This window comes from Apus apus, chromosome 10, assembly GCF_020740795.1.
Source record: "Apus apus isolate bApuApu2 chromosome 10, bApuApu2.pri.cur, whole genome shotgun sequence".
Classification (NCBI taxonomy): Eukaryota; Metazoa; Chordata; class Aves; order Apodiformes; family Apodidae; genus Apus; species Apus apus.
The window spans coordinates 12,126,876-12,145,697 of record NC_067291.1 but is presented as its reverse complement, the minus strand read 5'-3'; the positions used below and the strand labels follow the sequence as shown (position 1 = coordinate 12,145,697).

The 18,822-nt window shown below is 38.4% G+C and overlaps 2 protein-coding genes across 4 annotated transcripts in view; one reads left to right on the top strand and one right to left on the bottom strand.

The window, feature by feature from the left end:
• The window catches only part of EFL1 (elongation factor like GTPase 1), a 62,656-nt gene extending 54,186 nt beyond the window's left edge, over positions 1-8,470 (bottom strand). For 2 of the 3 annotated variants that reach the window (XM_051628334.1, XM_051628336.1), the window contains exons 1-7: positions 8,434-8,470; positions 7,717-7,819; positions 6,967-7,034; positions 6,679-6,763; positions 5,277-5,410; positions 4,533-4,670; positions 3,476-3,690 (exon numbers count right to left, since the gene is read on the bottom strand). In XM_051628334.1, coding sequence (XP_051484294.1) covers positions 3,476-3,690; positions 4,533-4,670; positions 5,277-5,410; positions 6,679-6,763; positions 6,967-7,034; positions 7,717-7,807 — 731 coding nt within the window. In that variant the 5' untranslated portion in view covers positions 7,808-7,819; positions 8,434-8,470. Of the gene's footprint in view, positions 1-3,475; positions 3,691-4,532; positions 4,671-5,276; positions 5,411-6,678; positions 6,764-6,966; positions 7,035-7,716; positions 7,820-8,037; positions 8,077-8,433 lie in introns of those variants that run through there. The other variant, XM_051628335.1, reaches the window with a different exon arrangement.
• Positions 8,471-8,573: 103 nt separating this feature from the next.
• SAXO2 (stabilizer of axonemal microtubules 2) lies at positions 8,574-17,989 on the top strand. Its single transcript, XM_051628119.1, has 4 exons — positions 8,574-8,656; positions 12,904-13,083; positions 14,305-14,507; positions 16,140-17,989. Exons 1-4 carry the CDS (start codon positions 8,616-8,618, stop codon positions 17,120-17,122), a joined length of 1,407 nt encoding a protein of 468 aa, XP_051484079.1. The 5' UTR covers positions 8,574-8,615; the 3' UTR covers positions 17,123-17,989.
• The last annotated feature ends 833 nt before the right edge of the window (positions 17,990-18,822 follow it).

The window sequence follows — 18,822 nt, the reverse complement described above, 5'->3', positions numbered from 1 at the left end:
GATTGCCTTCACTTTAGCTCACACTGCAAAAATATTACTCTCACTTACACCTGCAAAAATATTTAGTCAGAACAGCTCAAAAATGTCAGCAGTATTTGCATGTTTTTGTTTTAAGTCAGATTCAAGACTGAACTTGTTCATTTAAAATAAACATTTGTGTAGTACCCCCACAGTAAAACTCAAAAGCATAACACAAAAGCTCTAAATGTTTATGTGATGACTCTCAAACTTGCTCTATGAAAGACATCCCACCACACATTTAACTATGGTTGGTGACCAGAATGGTACAAGTTAAGAATCAAGTGATCTTTTCAGCCACACTTGAGTCACCAGATGGTGGCAACTATACTCTAAATTAACTAGTCAGGGCAGTGCGTTGGAATCATTGATTTAATAATGAATAAAAACCAAAAACTGATACAAAAAATGTAATGTCAAAATTGTGTTATAAAGCCAATTGTGTTGTTCAGTGGTTCCCATGAATTAATAAAAGCAGGTTGCTTATGACCTGAAGAGGGAGTCCTGAACATTCTGTGGTTTCCTGGCTGAAAATGTTCAGTGAGCAGTAACAGAAAAAAATTCCACATATTTGCTCCTTGTGCATGCAGAAACAAAAATATACATTTACAATCAGAACAATCCTGTTTACAGAACAGATAGTTCATAATGTGCTCTTTGCAATGCAGAATTCCCTAATTTCTAAACACCTAAAAAAAGACCTGCACATGTCAGCAAGTCATAAGCTATGACTTTTGAACAAAGACCAAAAAGTAGATTTTTTAAATATTTTTTTTTTTCCAGAAACTACCCGAAACTCTGAACGGGGGGGAAAACCTCCAAGTTTTTTGTGCCAGCAGCTTCTGCATATGTATTTATGGCATTCTTGAGGATTATGAGAAAAGCATATGTACTAATTGCACTGGATGAGGCTGGCATTCCCTCATGGCTTAATTTTTTTCCAGCGTGTGAGGAAAAAAAGGAGAATCAGGATAAGTACGAATAAGAAAACTGCTGTGGATACAGTAGTTAAAGCTTGACCAGCTACCATTCCACTTCAGATTACCCTAGCATATACCATCAACCATCTATCACACATTCCACTCTGCAGAAACATCAGCTACCAATATATACCAAGTGCTAAAAGCTTTTGGGAAAAATAATTCAAAAAAATAAAATGAACACACAGAATTATCTCTGAAAACACCAAATTATAGACTCTCAAGCCCTAAACACTCTTTTAGAGAATTTTTCTTCTCTACCTCTCTGTATATACATTTATGTTATTACAAATGAGATACATAAACTGGAAGCACACTAGAGAGTGAACTCCTGCATCAAACAGTTCAAATTCAAGTATTTTTTGCTAAACTTCTGAGCTTGGGAAGCAAATCAATTTTCTGTCACATTTGTACAAAATTTAATTCTATCTGCAGAGAAATTACCAGAGGAAAAGACATGAGAGAAAAATAACTAGCTGAATTCTCACTTTTACAAAAATAAACATTATATTCACCTATCATTCCAAAACATGCTTGCTTTCTTATTTACAGAGGTGATCATAGAGTGTTGACCACATTGCTTACATCAGAATGTAGTTCTGTAACCTATAAAATCTTAATAGTTGACCATTTACTTGCAAATATCAAGTAGCTTGAGTGAAAGAAAAAGCTTCTAAACTGCTTTTGAGTTTATAATGCTACTAATTGTAACAAAATAATACACTGTATCATCTTAAGAGACTTTTTTCTTAATGTTTAGCATTCCATGGCAACATACTTAGAAAACAAACACTACATCTAGACAACTTTTGAACTTCCCAAAACAACTTAGCTTTTAGTTTTTATTTACATTTACTTGTTTCCACAGGCTTTGTCAGTACCCAAAACAAAAGCAAGCTGCAAATTGCCCTATCTTTTTCCATACAGGACATAAACAGCAGAGAGCTCTAAATCGTTTTCACATCTGCTAAAGAAAACGTTCACTCTGTGACTGAACAAGTTTGTAACAGTTACATCCCAAACACACTGTGTAACAAGAGCCTACTGCCATAATCCACTTTCCCCATGGAATGTCAATGAAAAGTTACAAGTCGGGAAAGCTGAAATCTACAGAATTCAAAATACTGTTCCTTTGCACATCATAAAACAGAAGAGTGACTGTGAGCACTACATAGGAATGGAGGACTTCAGATGTGTCTTGATGTGTGGATCAGCACAGATATCTGAAAACTCCCTCTAGCTTTCAGAAATGGTGTCCCCTCACGCACATGCTCTGTGAAAAGATCTCTTTCAGACTAAAGAATATTCCAACATGGGAATTTGAAGGTTTGTTTTCAATTTCCTTTAACACTACTTACAAGCTATCTTTTCTTTTTATAAATTATTATTGTTATTATTATTATTCATGGTGGATAATTAAACTAAAATAACCCATTTTATTTTCCCTTTCCTCTGCAGTAGCAAGACGTGTTTGTGTTAGACTACAAGCTACACATGCAACCTTAAATAAGAGCTTGACTTTGACTTTAAAATCGTGAAGCTGAGTTTTTTTTGTTTAAACAGTGTTTGCATTATTAAAGACCTGCACTGTGTAACTAAGTACTTCTTTTTAATTACTTTTTCATGATGAAGACAACGACTCCACCTTGTGGCAGGCAATCAGAACATGTATAATGTTTAACCAGCCTGCTGCCCTTTGAAACTTGCCACAAAAGAACAGGACTGAACAATGGAACTGATCACAAATTCAAACACAGTAATCCAGAAAGTTTTCTGAAATTGTACTATCCCCAAATTCTTATGTTTAACTTAAACATCTCTGCAATCTCTTTAGCAATTGCTGAAACAGAAACATTATGATGTTGTGTAACAAAGGGGTGAGAAACGTACCTGAATGAAGAACAAAGGAAAAGACAGATGAACAAACACTTGACAACAAATGCATCTTTTAAAGAAAAAGACAAAGGCTGCTGAAAAAAACCCAAACAAACAGATCACAGTAATGCTGTGACCCAGAATTGTACTGGACTGAAATAGACAGCTGAAACCTCTGCCCTGAAGCCAGATGCCTGCCTGATGCTTGTTACAAATGTGACTGTCCCAGTAGCTGGAAGATCCAACCTACTTGTGGAACAGCTCCTGTACTGCTGGAGTTTCTGGCGTAGTCCATGACAGCCTATCCAATGTCAGCAACTAATACAATACTAAGCTTACCAGGCTAGGCTGGACACCACAGTGGGCTCAGCAGCTGCTGAGTAAGTAAGGTAGGAATCCTTGCCACACAGATGACAAAGCTGGTAATGTTTTCAGCTGTCCAGCGTTAATAAATTAGAACTAATCATATACAACTGCATATCACAGAAGAACAAAAAAATACCTTTAGAAATAAGAAGCAACTGAAAATACTTAAAAGATTAACTGCAGTAATCAATTTAAATTAAAAAAAAAATAAGATAGTAACTAAATCCCAGACTTACCCAAAACCCCAGCCATCAACTGCACTGGCAAACACCACATTTCCATGGTCTGGTGAAAAATAAAGATGTGAGTCATCAGTATCTTCCAATCCAGTACTCCAGTCATAAATTTGATCTCCTGGTGCAGTGTCTGGAACACGTTCACTTTCTGTTTCTTTCTCAGCTCTCTCTTCTAAGACTTTAGAGGTAAAGAGTGCTCCAGTGACAGCATTGATCTACAGAAGAATAAGCAAAAACACCCTAAGATTCATTCACACTTAAAACCACTTGCAATTAAAATGCAATTCCCCTCATCCTCCAGAATATAGGAGGTTTCTTTAACAAGATAGCATGCCTGTGACTAATTTTGTAATTTAAAACACAGACCTTGAGTATCTAATCATGCTCATTTGAAGACAGCAGGAGTTAGATGAGGCTAACATTTCAAATTAAACAGTTTCCGAGTCAAAGTCAGCCACATCAGGACTGAACTATATACAGAGTATCACTTTGTGTCCAGAACAAGGAATGGTGAAATGGGAACTTGTTACTGCTAATAAACAAACAACAAATAAGGGCAAAGGGAAACCAGGCAGACAAGTCTGTAAAAGTAAATTCTGAGGAAAAAAAAAAGTTAAGGCCACTTCACTTACAATTTAAATTATTAATTAAGTTTATCCCTGCATAAATCCATCAATGTGAGGAGTAGTCTAAAGATAAAATTTGTCTCTTGCCAAAAAAGTTCAAGCAATTTAACAGGAAGAACATAACTTTCAGCATATTATTTCTAAAAACAATGACTCTGCCTGATGACCTGTCAAGAGCCATTTAATACCCTTTTCTCCATCACAGGCATTCTGAATGAACCTCAAAACTGACAAAACAGAATTTATCTCAATGTTAAAAATTTGACTAGATGTTATAGTGCTTGATCCCGCCAAGTAAGAAAAGGATGGTTCTGTTATCCAGCTGCAAGGCAGTGAAAACTACAGTCTCTTAATAGAAGAATGGAGAAAAGGAGGAAGAAAAAAATCTCAACAAAATCTATTGCATGAACATGACACTGTAACGACAATACCTGTTCTAAGATCTTCTTAAGGTGTAAGTATGCTTCCTGAGGGGTGAGCTTGAGCTCCACAATCAAGCGATCCATTTTGTTAATCACCAATACTGGACGTATATTCTCTAGCCATGCTTGCCTCAGAACTGCCTGAGTCTGTTAGCAAGTTAAAACAATTTAAAAAAAAAAGTATTACAGATAGCTTGATACCACAAAAGAGATAGAACGTTAAAGTAAATGACAATATATTTCTAAAATAATTAAACGTATAAGAAAGGACATAGTTGACATTCAAAACAGAAACCTGACTCCCACAGTACAGTGTTAAGTTTTTACAGAGTTCTGCAGAACAGCAGAATCTCATAGCAAAAATGCCCACAGCAATAGAAAAACCCTCTTTATAAAAGCCATGAAAAAAGCAATGTCATTTTGCTTATTTCTTTCACTTTCAATACCCTAAAAGAACAAGTAAAGTCATGGATTTCCCTTAAGACATTTATTTCTTCTCTCTCCACTACCAGAAAAATTGCATACTCACTCTTTCAACCCTACACCACTACACCCACTCACCAGCATTGCTCAGTTTTTCAGCACCACTATGACACCAACTACACTCTTTCATACTTCAAGCACGTTGTAACTTATTAAAAGTTTTTCAAACAACTTAACCTAGCTCATGTTTTATTTCTATGCAATATGCTCAAGGCTTTGCTGACTCTGTCTTCTCTACCCTCTTTCTCTGTTTAATATACTTTGTTTCACCTGTGGACAGACTCCTTCAACAGCATCCACCACTATGATGCAACCATCACAGAGTCGGACAGCAGTAGATACTTCTGAAGAAAAATCCACGTGCCCTGGGGAGTCTATTAAATTAATCAGATACTCCTGATCACCTAGGATCAAACAATAAATTAATATTTCAGAACAGTTTACAAAAATATTTCTTCCAGCCACCCAGTTATACTGCTTAAGCTATTATTAATTTCTAAGGAACAAATCTGCAGCAACCATTATGCATAAGAAAAACTCCAGCAGGACAGGAAGACTGTCAGCAGCATAACATCTAGTGGCTTATGCCTAATTCATTTTAATTTCACTCTTAATGCCAGTCTTTCAATGCTCAGCTACCATGGGGAAATTAAAAACACACCAGCCAACCAAACAACAGAAAAACCCAAACCCTGACCAAGCTTGTAGTAGCATTACAACTAGATCACTAGCTAAAACACAACTCACCTGCATTACTGTCTGCGTTTTAAAGAGTAATCATGACAATGTCATAAAAATAAACCCTACATTATTGATGAAATACCTTATTACAACCTCGTGATTTTTTACAAACATGCTTTTGACTCCATATTACTAAAATATTTTCAGTATATCAATACAGAAGTTTTTAATATTTTCTATGCTGTTCCCTCAAAAAAATTCTGCTTAGTGGAGATTCCAGTAAACTTTTGATGAACTCCCTGCACTTACCATCTGCCACAATCAAAAGATGAAACAACTTTCCTGTTTAAAAAGCTGTATGACTCTCTAAATTTCAATACAACAGAAAAACAACAGACATAAAACATTCTAAGGAATTTCAGAGTCAATAAGTTGCAATACTTAGCTGGAAGGTCATTGACATCAACTATTTTTATAATTAGCTACAGCCAAAACTGAGTAACTAATGGTGGCTTTTCCGTTCTTACAATTTATCTGTTAGTTATCCTTTTTTCTGCACAAGCCTGTTAGTAAAGTGTTCATGTTTTTAATTCACCTAGTTGAGGATAAGACTGGTGAGGAACATGGGAATTGTAAGAAAGATAACACTATAACTACACTATTAAAAAAGACTGAACAATTTATTGAAATTTATTGATTTAAGCAACACTATCTCAAGAACTAAAATCAAAATATAAAGATTTAGATCTAAAAAAATATATATAAAAGCAGCTATTCCTGTTGCCTCCACTCACGGATACAATTAAGGATGGTTTTCCTAACCCTAGGATGCAGCTTGATTATCTTGGTTAACAGCTAAATACCTGCCTACACTGAGCAATACAAAGAAAAATTGCTTAGAAAAAGATCTTGGCAGCCACAATGAAGACACAAGGAAAACTAGCAAAAAAATCTGGTTTAAAGTTCATACTTTCCCACATCAACAACTTACCTTTCACAAAGTGCAATGAAATTGCACTCGATTTCATTGTTATTCCTCGGATCTGTTCATCTTCTCTACTGTCCATGTATCTCAGCTAAGTACCAAAAGAAAACAGAAGGAAAGAAATCTGTAGAATTACCTTCACGTGTTACTTACCAACTGTCAAAGAATATGACTCCAAGAAAATGAGGTTTAGCAAAACTAGGAATGGAATTTCCTTAATCAGCACTGATTTACAATTTAAACACCACCACCCACCCCCTCAGAAATCTACTAAACATAGCAGTGTAACTGTACCTTTCCTGCCAAGCGGCTAGAGATTATTCCATTGCTAGATATTAGACAATCAGCTAGAGTAGTCTTGCCTGAAAAGAAAAACAAATTACTTAGTTGAAATTACTACAAACAATAGAAAAGGATGCAACAGTATTATGAAAGATGACATTGAGTGTTCTGAGACATCAACATTAATGAAAGTTTTTAAATGCCACAAAAGTATAAACTAACTGTAACAAAAATACCCAATTATTCAACTTCATCTGCTGGTTGCACACAAGTTCATTTTTGAAGAGTGGATGCAACTTTATCTGTCATGACCAGGAAAACATTTTAAAGCACAAACCGTACAGCAGAACCTATATACATTATGCAATTAGACAAAATATTTGTGTGCCAAAATGAGTGTTTGTTATTTCCACCAACATAACAAACTTCTTCCATTAAGTAAAGATTGAAACAGAACAGCCTACCTCACTCACACATGGATAGTTAATTCATGCCAACATTCAGCATCACAGACGTAAAAACATTCAGTTTCAACTACTTCACATTATTACAGTGTAATGCTTTCTTAGGTTGTAAAAGATAAGTTGCACCACAGCAAACAAAATGGTCATAAAACAAATTTCCTTCTCAGAATTAGGATAAAGACAGTTTAACTGTGAAAACCTACTGCTTTAAAAGTGACCAAGTATCTCCCCATCACTCAAACTAAGACAGGCACAAGTTCCCCTCACCAGGTTTCTGCCAATCACAGGCACCTCTTACCATGATCCACATGGGCTAATATGCAAATATTCCTGATTCCAGAAGTCTTCTTCTGGAGACCAACCATCTTTTCCACACTTGTGAGCACCATGGTCAGCTAATCCTGTGAGCAGATGGAAGTATTTTATTTTAGGAGGCAAGGTTTTTTGGTTTTGTTTGTTTGTTTGTTGTTGTTTTGGGTTGTTGGGGTTTTTTTAATTATTTGCTAATGAAGTAAATTGTGACTGGAGTCACTCATCAGGAAAAGCTCCTCTGACACGCGGAGTGCGTCACACTCCCCAGACACCGCTCGCAACCACGCCTCGGACACCAGGAACTTACAAAACGCGGGGCATGTTTCTCCTTCAAACGAGACCCAGGGGGCTGGCTCAGCTTCCCGCACCCGCGGGTGCGGGGGGAGGCCCAGCCTCACGCGTCCACGCGCAGGCCACGCACACACGGGGGCTGCCCCGTCTCTCCCGCCCCTCCCCGCGGGGCTGCTCCGGCCCCAGGGCGCACAGCCGGCCTCCGGGACCGGTGCCCGCAGACCTCCCGCCACCCTTCCCCGTCGGGACGGCGGGGGAGCAGGCGGGGCCGGGGCTGAGGCGATGGAGAGGAGGAGGCCGCCCCGCGAGGCCTGTCCCGCGCCCCCCGCGCGCCGCCCCCGCCTGCCCAACGGCCCCGCAGGGCCCCGCAGGGCCCCGCAGCGCCCACCCGCACCCCCGCTGCCCCGCTCACCCGCTCCCGCCGCGCCGCCCGCACCCGGAAGGCCGCGTCACTCGCTCCCTCCCTCCCCGTCCCGCACCGCCCCCGGTGCGTGACGCCGGACGGCAGCCGGCGAGGCCGCGCCACGCCGCCGTTGCCGGGCGACGAGGCGCTGCCGCGGGGAGCCCGGGGAGGGAGCGGAGCGGCCGCGCAGCATGAGGCGGGCCCGCTGCCTCTGCCAGATCTGCACCTGCGGGTAAGCAGCCCCCGCGGGGCTCCACCGGCCTGCGGGGCAGGGAGGGAGGGGAGACCTCGGGCCCCAGGGAGGGTGTCCCCCCCGGTGCGGGGCGGCAGCGCTCGGGGCCCCTCAGCTCGTCCCCTCCGCCAATCCCGCCTCCGGCAGCGGGTCATCTGCTCGGCGGGGGGAGCAGAGCCCGGTAACGGTCCCATCTCGACGGTTACTGGCTTCTTTTTTTTCTCCTAAAAGGGATCTTCCCCGTAAATAAGTTTCAGTTCGAATCAAGTAGGGTAAAAAGCAGCTCGTAAGTGCATTAAAATAGAGAAGAATGGGGACAGTCTTTTAAAGCCACGTAGCCTGGACCTCAGGATCAGGCTTTCCCACCGAGCAGGGCCAGCCCTGCTGTGTGGAAAGGGGGGGCTGCACCAAAGAGACCTCCAGAAGAGCTTCAGATCAGCCTCGACAGAAACCTGTGTGAGCACTACCACCTCTGAACAGATTTAATGTGTCTCCTTGCCTTTCTGATATCACACCCACTAAGACTGTCGGCTGGGAAGAGAAACCCCACTCTTTCTTTACATTCAATGATCCCCTGTGGAGTCACACAGTTCATCGTTGTCCTGTAGCCTCTTTGTCCCTGTAGCATGAGATGTTGCAGCAGGCAATTATTTTGTGTAAAACTGATGTTACAGATCTATGAGCAATATTATCAATGCCACAGGTTAAAAAAAAATTAAAAAATACACAGGTCAAGTTTCCCAAAACTTCAAGGGATTTCAACCTTGCAAAATTCAGATATATGTTTACAGGTTTGGAGTTACTACTGTTAATATTGTCAATTTCTTGTCTTTCTACTTAAAAAAAACAACAAACACACAAAAAAACCCTAACCAAAACCAAACCAAACCAAACAAACCAACAGCAACCAACAACAACAAACCAAACGAGAAAAATAAGTGTGATCACTGTTGTAAGAACATGGCCAACCCCATGGCTGCCATGGTTTAATGCTGGGGTTTGTGCAGCAGACACGCTCCTTACTTGTTTCTGGGTGGGAAGTCTATCTATCTGCTCATCAGCCCCTTGGTTTTTTGAGTCTGTACTCAGAGATGAGAGACAGGCAGTGTGTAAAGCTTCCCATGTTCTTTTTGGCCAAGACTGTGGGTTTAGTTTGCCCCATAAATTTCTTTCAAAAGTCCGAGATTAATGAAGAGTTGGAAAACATTTTCATGATGAGATAATAAATCTGGCTCAGGCTCAAGTATAAAGATGGTGAGATAACATCATCTGACGGTACAAAGAGAGGTTCAGTTCAGCTGAAAATTCTCAATTCAAGAACCCAGTTTAGTAATATGAATGATTTAATAAAACGTGCACAAAAATAATCATTTAACAAAAGCAGCACTGAAGTTTTTACAGTCAAGAACATCTTAAGGCATGATTGGTTTAGGCAGCACATTGTGTTTGCTTCAGTGTAGCTATAGTGTTTCTGGTTTTAGGGCAAGACTGGTTGCTTGGCAATGTTACCTGGATATTGCAATGCATACATATCTTAGAAGAGATTTCCAAGTAAAGAAAAGGATCTCATATTTTGTAGAATTTATCAGTTAGCTATTTCTAGAAAATTCTGGGAAGACATAATTACTATTTAATTCTAAATAATAAATTAGAAGGAAACACTCTTTCCTAGCTGTTCACAGAAGACCAAAAACTCAGAAAATTTTTACAAATACAGGGGAGGAAAGTCAGTAAGACAGAACATTGTTCTGTTTTCATTGCTGTTTTTTTTCTTTACAGCAAAAGTGAGAAAAAGCTCCAGAATTACCTTATTTTTTTTGCATCATGACGTATATAAACTACTCATTAAAGGTTCAAATCTGAGTGCTAGGGTTCATACTTAGGGGCTGCAATCTCAGGCTTTTAATTTAGAAAGTGTTGCAAAGTTTTAAATAACATTTTGAATCAATTGTTCTTATTAGTCTGAACCACTTTTCTTGCCTATTAAGTGATCGTTTTCAAATTCAACAAATAATTGCAATGCCAAAAACCACTGGAAGTGTACCCAGTGCTAGGTCCAGTGCTGGGAACTTACCCATTTTTTAACAACTGACATAATTTCTAGCTTCTTGAGCTTAAGAATTTTGCAGTAGCATAAGATGCTGCTGGTATGATGATAATTTCCAGGCTTCTATGGTCGATATAAGTTTAGTTGGAAGATTGGTTTTGTTTTTCTTTTAAACCGTAAAAATGTTCTCAAAACTGCATGGTACAGAGTAACAACTGGATTCTGCATTGTTTCCTAAGATATTCCAGATCCATTTCTTATTTTAGAAGTGGTATATTTTTAATTTGGAGCAATTATGAGCTAGTCTTACTTGAGATTGATCCATAAAGAGAAGAAAATATTTCTATTTTCTTATTTCCCATGGGTTCCAAATATGTTAACTTCATACAAGAGAAAATTACCCCCTGCTAACAAGTACAGTCAGGCTTCAGATCTCTGGCTCAATAGAAATGTCTAACAGCAAACACAGGATGTTATATCTGGCCTCCTAAGGAAGAATAAAGCCTCTGGGGTAGATGAACTCACTGCACTCAGGAATGGTATTTGTCTACCATAAAAGATAATCACAGCACACAAAAGCATAGAAGTTTAGTTTTGATATATAAAAATAAACTACTGGTTTACCTTTTCAATCTTTCAGCCTTTCTTCATTTATTGCACTTTTGATATCATTACCATAAAAATCTAGATTGCTGAATAAATGTAAGTTAAAAGAAAGAGGAAGTTTTCTCTAAAATTTGGGATATTCAAGCCTTCATACTGAGCCCATGTAAATACGTGCACCCCCAACAAAAACTGCCAGGTCTGCTGTTAACACTGGGAAAGCAGATGACTCAAAAATAGTGTCCGTACATAATTTCTGTCTGTCAGACCATAGCATGTGCACTGGCAGTTCAAGACTTTGAGTTGAGGCTTTGTGTTTTTTTGAATAAGTTTTTTCATGATGATAAACTTTTCTCATTATTAGTCTAGTTCCCCAGGAGGAAAATGCTGTGTGGAAAAACTTTAAGGGTCTTTCTAGCATTGTATTAAAACAAATCTATGTGTGTCAGATCCTAACTAAGTGAAATTCAGCATTGTTCCATTAAAATAATCAGAGCAGCAGCATCTGGCACTAGAGCCTGTGTACTGACAATTTTATCGAGACCATTCAGACCTTATGCAAGCCACCAGATATCTGGTCTCCCTCAAAGAAAGGAAAGATTAGTGATCCATCAAAGCAGGTGTCAGTCAGTCATGGGGGAAGGCATATTCTCACCTAATTCCTTTGAATTATCAGTAACTCGGGTTGAACTTAAGATAACTGCAAATAATAAGTTTAAAATAGTTGGTGAATTGAGTTCTGGCCAAATTGTGAGCAACATATTTCATTTATCAGAGCTGGAATCTGTCTTCTCTGGTTGAGGATCCTTAGCATCTTCTCTGCAGAGCTATGATGCCCTGTATCATCAGTTTTATGAAGTCAATATCTAAATTAAAACATTTGGTTTAGCAGTTGGACAACATCCAAAAGTATTGGTTAACAAAAAAAACCCCACAACCCACCCTAATCTCTTCTCCATCTCAAATTCACATTTATATTAAGTTAATTTTGCATTGCCTTTAAGGCCCACTGGAAGTTCTTTCACAGTTCTTTAGTTGATCCCTGAAAAAAAGGGTTGAAAAGTCAGACGTAGCCTGCAGCACACTGGAACTGCAGCTCAGATTTCATACCACTATCATTTTAATCAAAAAAAGGTTAATCAAGAGCTGGTGAAAATAAGTGAGCAGATGCATAGATATAAAAAGTGTTGAGGGAAGAACAGTTCAAAAGAGACAATGAGAGGAGAAATGAAGCCTAGATATTTTTACAAAGACTAGTAATATCATTACATATTTTTTTAGAAAGCGCATCTTGGCGGTAGCATCATTTAGAGGCCTTAGATCAACTCTGTCCATCCTTGTATTCTGCACTGAGGGCTGATGGTGCTGTTGATTGCTGTGTTTATTACTTCATGTACTGTGCTCCAGGGCCTATGGATCAACACAGGGTTTTGTCTTTTTATCACTGAAAAGCACTTAAACACGCTGGATGGACATCGTCCCATCCTCCCCATTTGCTACTCACTCCCAGTAGGCAGGGCATGGGTTTGAAGCTTTTCATCTCTTGAAGAGATGATGCTCTTCCAAATGCTCTCTCTCATCTGATGTGTTTTTCCAGGCGCCACCGCTGCCCTCATCAACCCACAAGGATTTACGAGAATGGACAACAGCCATTCCTCACGACTGAGTATGTGGAAAAATATCCTAAGTACAGCAACATCTCTCCTCCCCGGAGCCTTAAGCCGAAACAAGAGTACCAAGTGCATCGTGGGAAGATGGAAGGGATTACAACATTTAAGTAAATATTTTGAAGCCACGTGTTTTACAATCACTCTATAAAGTTTCTCAAGCTTTCTCATTTAAAGGGGGACTGAGCAGTGTATGGCAATCATTTTCAAAAGGCAATCATTGCATCCTGTCCACTTTTACCACACAAGTACAAATTTTGAGTGTAGAAATACTGTTGCCACAAAAAGGTCATAAAGAAGAGTAAAGCATGCATACAAAAGATTTGCATTCTTTGCAGCATCCTTTTACCTGTAAAGATAATATTGAATTTTTATCTTTGTTTTCAGCCTGTTTTGGAAATCTAAGTCTCACCAAGACTGAAAAAGCTGGCAAGTAGGGGAACTTTCTGTAATAGATTTGTGGAATCTGAGATAGTGGGAAAATGAAACCTTCAGAAAAAGGAGCAGTGATATATATTTTTTTTAAACTTATTTATTTTTAATTCAGACAGTTCTAAATTATGAGGAGATTGAAGAAAGCCAGTTGTAAAGGAGTTCTGTAGGTCTGTCCTGTCAGTGCACAGACTCTGATGTTCAGCTTACAAAATTAAAGAGCATCTTTCAGAGAGTCAGAAAAAGGCATCGCTCATTCAGTATGGATAATGTGACAGGAGCCTAAACCTTTACTTTTACCATTATTGTTTGTCTTTCAAGCTCGAAGGGAAACAGAGGAAACTTCATTTGTTTATAGAAAAACAAAAGGGACATACATAGAAAGGCCAAATGCCCTTCTGCAAGATTGCTTGTATACTTGCAGGTGCTGTTTAAACACCCTTTCAATATAACTTGCACCTGTAAAAACAGGGAAATGCTGTTTCTGATTATATTCCCTTCTTTTCATACAATCAGTAAATGCTGCCAATTGTAGTAGTTTGATCTGTGTTCTGCTTCTGCTTCTTGGATCATTTCTTTGTAAAATTACAGCAACTTTTTCTGGTCTCCTTTCAGACATCTTAAAGAATATTTTGTAACTGGGAATGGGACTCAGTGTTGAAAAAGTTACTTCACCATCTACCTTTGAATGAAGGCAATTTCATGCATCAGACACCTTAAATTTATGTATGATGGCTTTCTTTCCTCCTTCCTATCCCTCTAACATATGGCATCAGATTGACTTTTCAGGGTAAACATTACAAAGTAATTGTTTTTCCATATAATGAAAAAATGACAAAGTGACTCTATCAGAAAAAATAAGTTTTTTTAACCAATGTTTCCTTTTTTCCCCAATTCAGATCTGATTACTTGCCATATGATATTGTGAAGCGACCTTTTCGGGTACCAGAAGAATATAAACCAAAGACAGGAGAGATAGATCTGGGAACCACATACCAGAAAGACTATAGTGTTCATAAAATACAACCAGTGGTATTAATAAGACCTCTAGAGAGAAAACACACTTCAGGAGGAAAATTGGATACTATACCAACCTACCAAGGTAGTAATATATGTTGCCTTTATAAAGAGAAATAACCAAGAAGAAGGTGGTATTCTGAATTATCTATATTAGAAACTGGATTTCTTAGTTTGGGCCAGAGAGTAAGGCAGAACAGAAAGCAGGTAACAATGTCTTAGGATGTTCAGCACTCCAGATTTTTAGAAGTGACATTTATTGCTTCTAAACAAAAAGCCTTCTCTAAGGTTTTCATGGCTAGAAGGAAAGAACTTCTAACATAAACTTGGTTAGGCTATCTCAGGCAAAAGTTTGTTGTAATTAGAGTGCCAATATATCTTTCAGATAGTTTTAGCTCGTGTAACACGTGTTTTTCCACAGAGTAGGTCAAAAGTTGATTTTAGATTTATTTCTGGCGTGCTGTATAGCTTGCATATCATCCTGGTAATGATCTGTTTTGACACAAATTGTTCCACTGCAATGGTCAGCACAAAGGCACTAAGTATCATTTTAAGTCATTCTGGCAAGTGGTCTTGATATACTTTATACAAGTAGAATTTTTTTTATATAAAATGTATAGAATTATACATAAAATGTACGTTACTAAATTTGTTACACGTACTGCATTGCAGCCCCAGTTAAAAGTAAATAACAATAAATTATGAGATATGATGTACTGAAGTTCCAAGATGAAAATCAAGATGTTCCTGATTATGAGACACAGTGGTATTGAAAAGATAGTTGACATGATGAGAATCAGAGCTGGCTGCTTAAGCAGGACGTTGGAATGCTTGGTGCAAAATAAGCCCAGGAGAAAGTGCAGTGACTGAAAGAGTTGGAAGGATGAAATTCGGGAAAAAGGGCTCTTCAGAAAAATCAGTTATATTTCTCTAGCTTCTCTACATTTTATTTAGTAATTGTAAATAATTTATGAGGAAAAGTAAATATTTCCATTTAGCCTACTTGTAAGTAGTAAGCTAGCAAATAATGAATAATTTAGCCTCAGCATACAACTAAGAGCATGCAACTGCTTCATTTAAAAGGTATGTTAGCAGTTCAACAGGGAGTGAGGATCAAGGAGTGAGAAACACTGAAGCTGAAGTACAGTGATTGCAAGACAACAAATTGATTTCAACTGCCTGTGAGAAGTGTAGACCGGACAGTAAGTTTTGTAACTGTAGCAGAACAGTCTGTTAGCAAAAAAAAACCCAGAAGCAAAGAAAAAAAATATCCCAACAAGCTTGAAGATGATGTGTAATATTTATTTGGAAACTGTGAGAGAGAATTCTCCCTATTAGTAGTGAACAAGACCCATCAACCTACAAGGTTGCTTTCAGTCTTGCATATTTGCATAAAGTTCTAAGTAAAATATATTTTATATAAAACCTATATATGGCTATTATCTGTATAAAGCACACTAAATTTGTACATGCAACATTTTCCTTGAGGAAATAGTCAAGATAGGGGAAAGTGTGCATTTTTTTGGTCTGTTTTTATCACACCAATTATAGAAGACATTTTTGTCACGTCACAAACACACAGATAACATCATCATTCTCACTTACATCCATTTTCTTTGTTTTGCAAGATTTACTACTGAAATAATTTAGCTTAATTTTAAAGGAATGGTCTTAATTAGTAACATTTTTATGGTAAAGTTTTGTTTTTGCCTTAAAGATGACTATAGGACATGGGAAGTTCAAAGAAGGGAACGTAGTACGGTGGAGCATGTATACCACCCACCTACAGTGAAGTTTGGAAATTCTACTACGTTTCAAGATGACTTTGTTCCTAGGGAACTGAATCCCAGGCAAAGTTTCAAACCTCCCTGTGTGGCCAAGCTTTCAGATGGACCTTTCAATGGCACTACCAGCCACCGCACCTCTTACATTGCTCATCCACTGGAACCAAAATTTGTCAGGTCAAAAGAAGAGTACAAGCCAAGCAACCAACCCTTTCAAGATCTCACTACCCACCGGAATGATTTTAAAGGGCTACCTGGGCAACTTGCAAAAAGCTGCAAGCCTGAAAATGCAAAAGTTGGATCCAATGCTCGTTTTAATGGAGTCACTGAATTCCAGGATCGTTTTCAGCCATGGTTGGTCTCCTTGCCTGAGCTCCGCAAAACAGAAGAGTATGTTCCACCCCCAGGAAACATGGATTTTAACTCCACAAGCCATCTTGATTATGTTAAGCATGAGATTTCTCCTGCTGTCCCAATAAGACCAGCTTCTAATAGCAGAAGAACCAACGCCCCTTTTCAAGGGATTACTACTACGAGGGAAGACTTTAAAGCCTGGGGCAGCTGTCGGCAAGAGATTACTAAGAAACAGGAGGAAATTCCAAAACCCACAGGAAAATTTTATGATTTAACTACATTCAGATCTCATTACATACCACATCAGATCATTCCAGCTCATAGCTTCAAACCTGTACATGCCATGGTTACCAATTCAGTTCCTTTTCAAGGTGAAACGATGTATAGCACAGAATACACGCCAAAGAAACAAGAGATCTGCCCAGCAAATTACCCATCTCCTCCAGGTTACATCTATCTAAGCACAGATCCTCATGGTCACAAATTCTTCCGCCAGCTTACTCCAGAATTTTCCGAGTCAAATAGTAATCCCATTCCAAAGGAGGTAGCTGTTGTGTCATAATATTTAATGCAGCGTTTCAAGCACCCTGGTGAAATAATTCAAATCCTAATTGTTTGTTTTTCTTTAAATATCAATGATAGCAAATTAAATCATGCAAATTCTGATTTTTAAAAGCATTTAAACTAATAGCTTGAAGAAAATCAAAGTAAAACCAGGAGTGTATTAAAATGCTATAAAAGATTTGCCAATTTTTCTAGGAATAGTGCATCTGACATGGCATCTATTATTTTTTTTGGATTGTGCATTCTTGTTTCCTTGACTTTTTGATACTGAATTTGATTCAAAATAACTAGATCATCAGTGTAGTTTTTCTTCTCATCAATTCTTTGAGGAATCTGAGAAGAATATTTTTTCTTTACATTTTGCTGTCCAAATAATAAGATAGCAGCCCATGACATCATGTGATTTCTAAAAACCTGGTTTTAGCTTTAGTCATCATTACTTTTCCTTCATTCAGTTCTGAGGTGAGTATAAGGGTCACACTGTGACTTCTAATAGCAATTAACCAGAAGGAACCTTTTTCTTTCTCTGTGCACATACTTGAAATTCCTCACACATAAAAAAGCAGGTAGTTAGACTCTGTTGCCTAATTTCCATGATAGTGCATTTCAGCCTCACTTCCCAAGAAAACAAAGCTGATGCAAAGCTTTGGGGACACTGACACTCTAAGTGTGTGTTCTCCCCATAGGAATAATTTTTAAATCCAGTGTGCAAATTCAATCAAATTTCACACAGAGATTTTGCAGATTATTGGTTTTCAAGTCGCTGAGGTAGATGGTGAGGAAGCAGAGGATGAGGCTCAAAACCATCTATCCACCACAGTTTTTGATCCTGCTACCTAATTTTTAGAGCTAACAGCCTGTTATCACTGCCAAAGTTCACTGCAGATGCATTCTGAAGTGAAAAATGGCAGATAATTTTGTGTCTGTAGATTTAACAGAAACCAGTGTAAATTTGGTAAAAAAAAATAGCAGCCAAAATGCAGAAATCACTTGACAGCCTGGCTTCAGTCTGTCTGCTCTTCAAAGAGCTACTTGTTGCAAATACACAGAAAACAAAAAGTTCAAAGAAATTGTACATATAATGATTATACCCCTGGATGAGGTATTTTATATTTTCTTTATGTATCTTCACCTAATTTTGAGAAAACTAGGTGAATTGGTTTCAGTCCTGTTATGTTCATCATTTAAGCAGGTCCCAGTGAATAGAGCCACAATTGACAGTATTATCATGTTCTCTCCCTACTGCAGGGGGTGTTTTTCAGCACTGCACATCTTGCATGCAGTGGTGTAGGGCAGTCATTTGGGTTCTGAAGAATTGTCTGCTTGTTCTTTATAAACCAAATCAGCAATAAAAGGACTAAGACCAATGATGGAAACGTGTTGAAAGCAGGAACTGGATCAAATGCAAGGAAGAAAGCTGAACTGAGTATATTAGCTGTGCATAAGAGCATTACAGAAGAGCACTCCAGACTTCATCACAGCATCAGTTGCTTTTAGGTAATTTTTGTCTTTGTACTGTGTTTTTGTAATATGATTTAGTCTGTTAATGAAACAACAATTGAATTAAACTTTTCTCTCTGAAGATTATTCACATCCCCAGCTGGATAAAGGACATCCTTTGGATTGGCAATATGTAATATCCTGAAAGCAGGACAGGAAAAAATCCAGTTCATTCTCCTCCTTCTGTACCACAGAAAA

What these genes read in the sequence shown, in the direction of transcription:
- SAXO2 (XM_051628119.1), top strand. Translation starts at nt 8,616, where the DNA reads ATGAGGCGGGCCCGCTGCCTCTGCCAGATCTGCACCTGCGG. An exon ending in TGCCAGATCTGCACCTGCGG is followed by an intron (nt 8,657 to 12,903) that starts GTAAGCAGCCCC and finishes GTGTTTTTCCAG; the next exon opens with GCGCCACCGCTGCCCTCATC. An exon ending in GAAGGGATTACAACATTTAA is followed by an intron (nt 13,084 to 14,304) that starts GTAAATATTTTG and finishes TCCCCAATTCAG; the next exon opens with ATCTGATTACTTGCCATATG.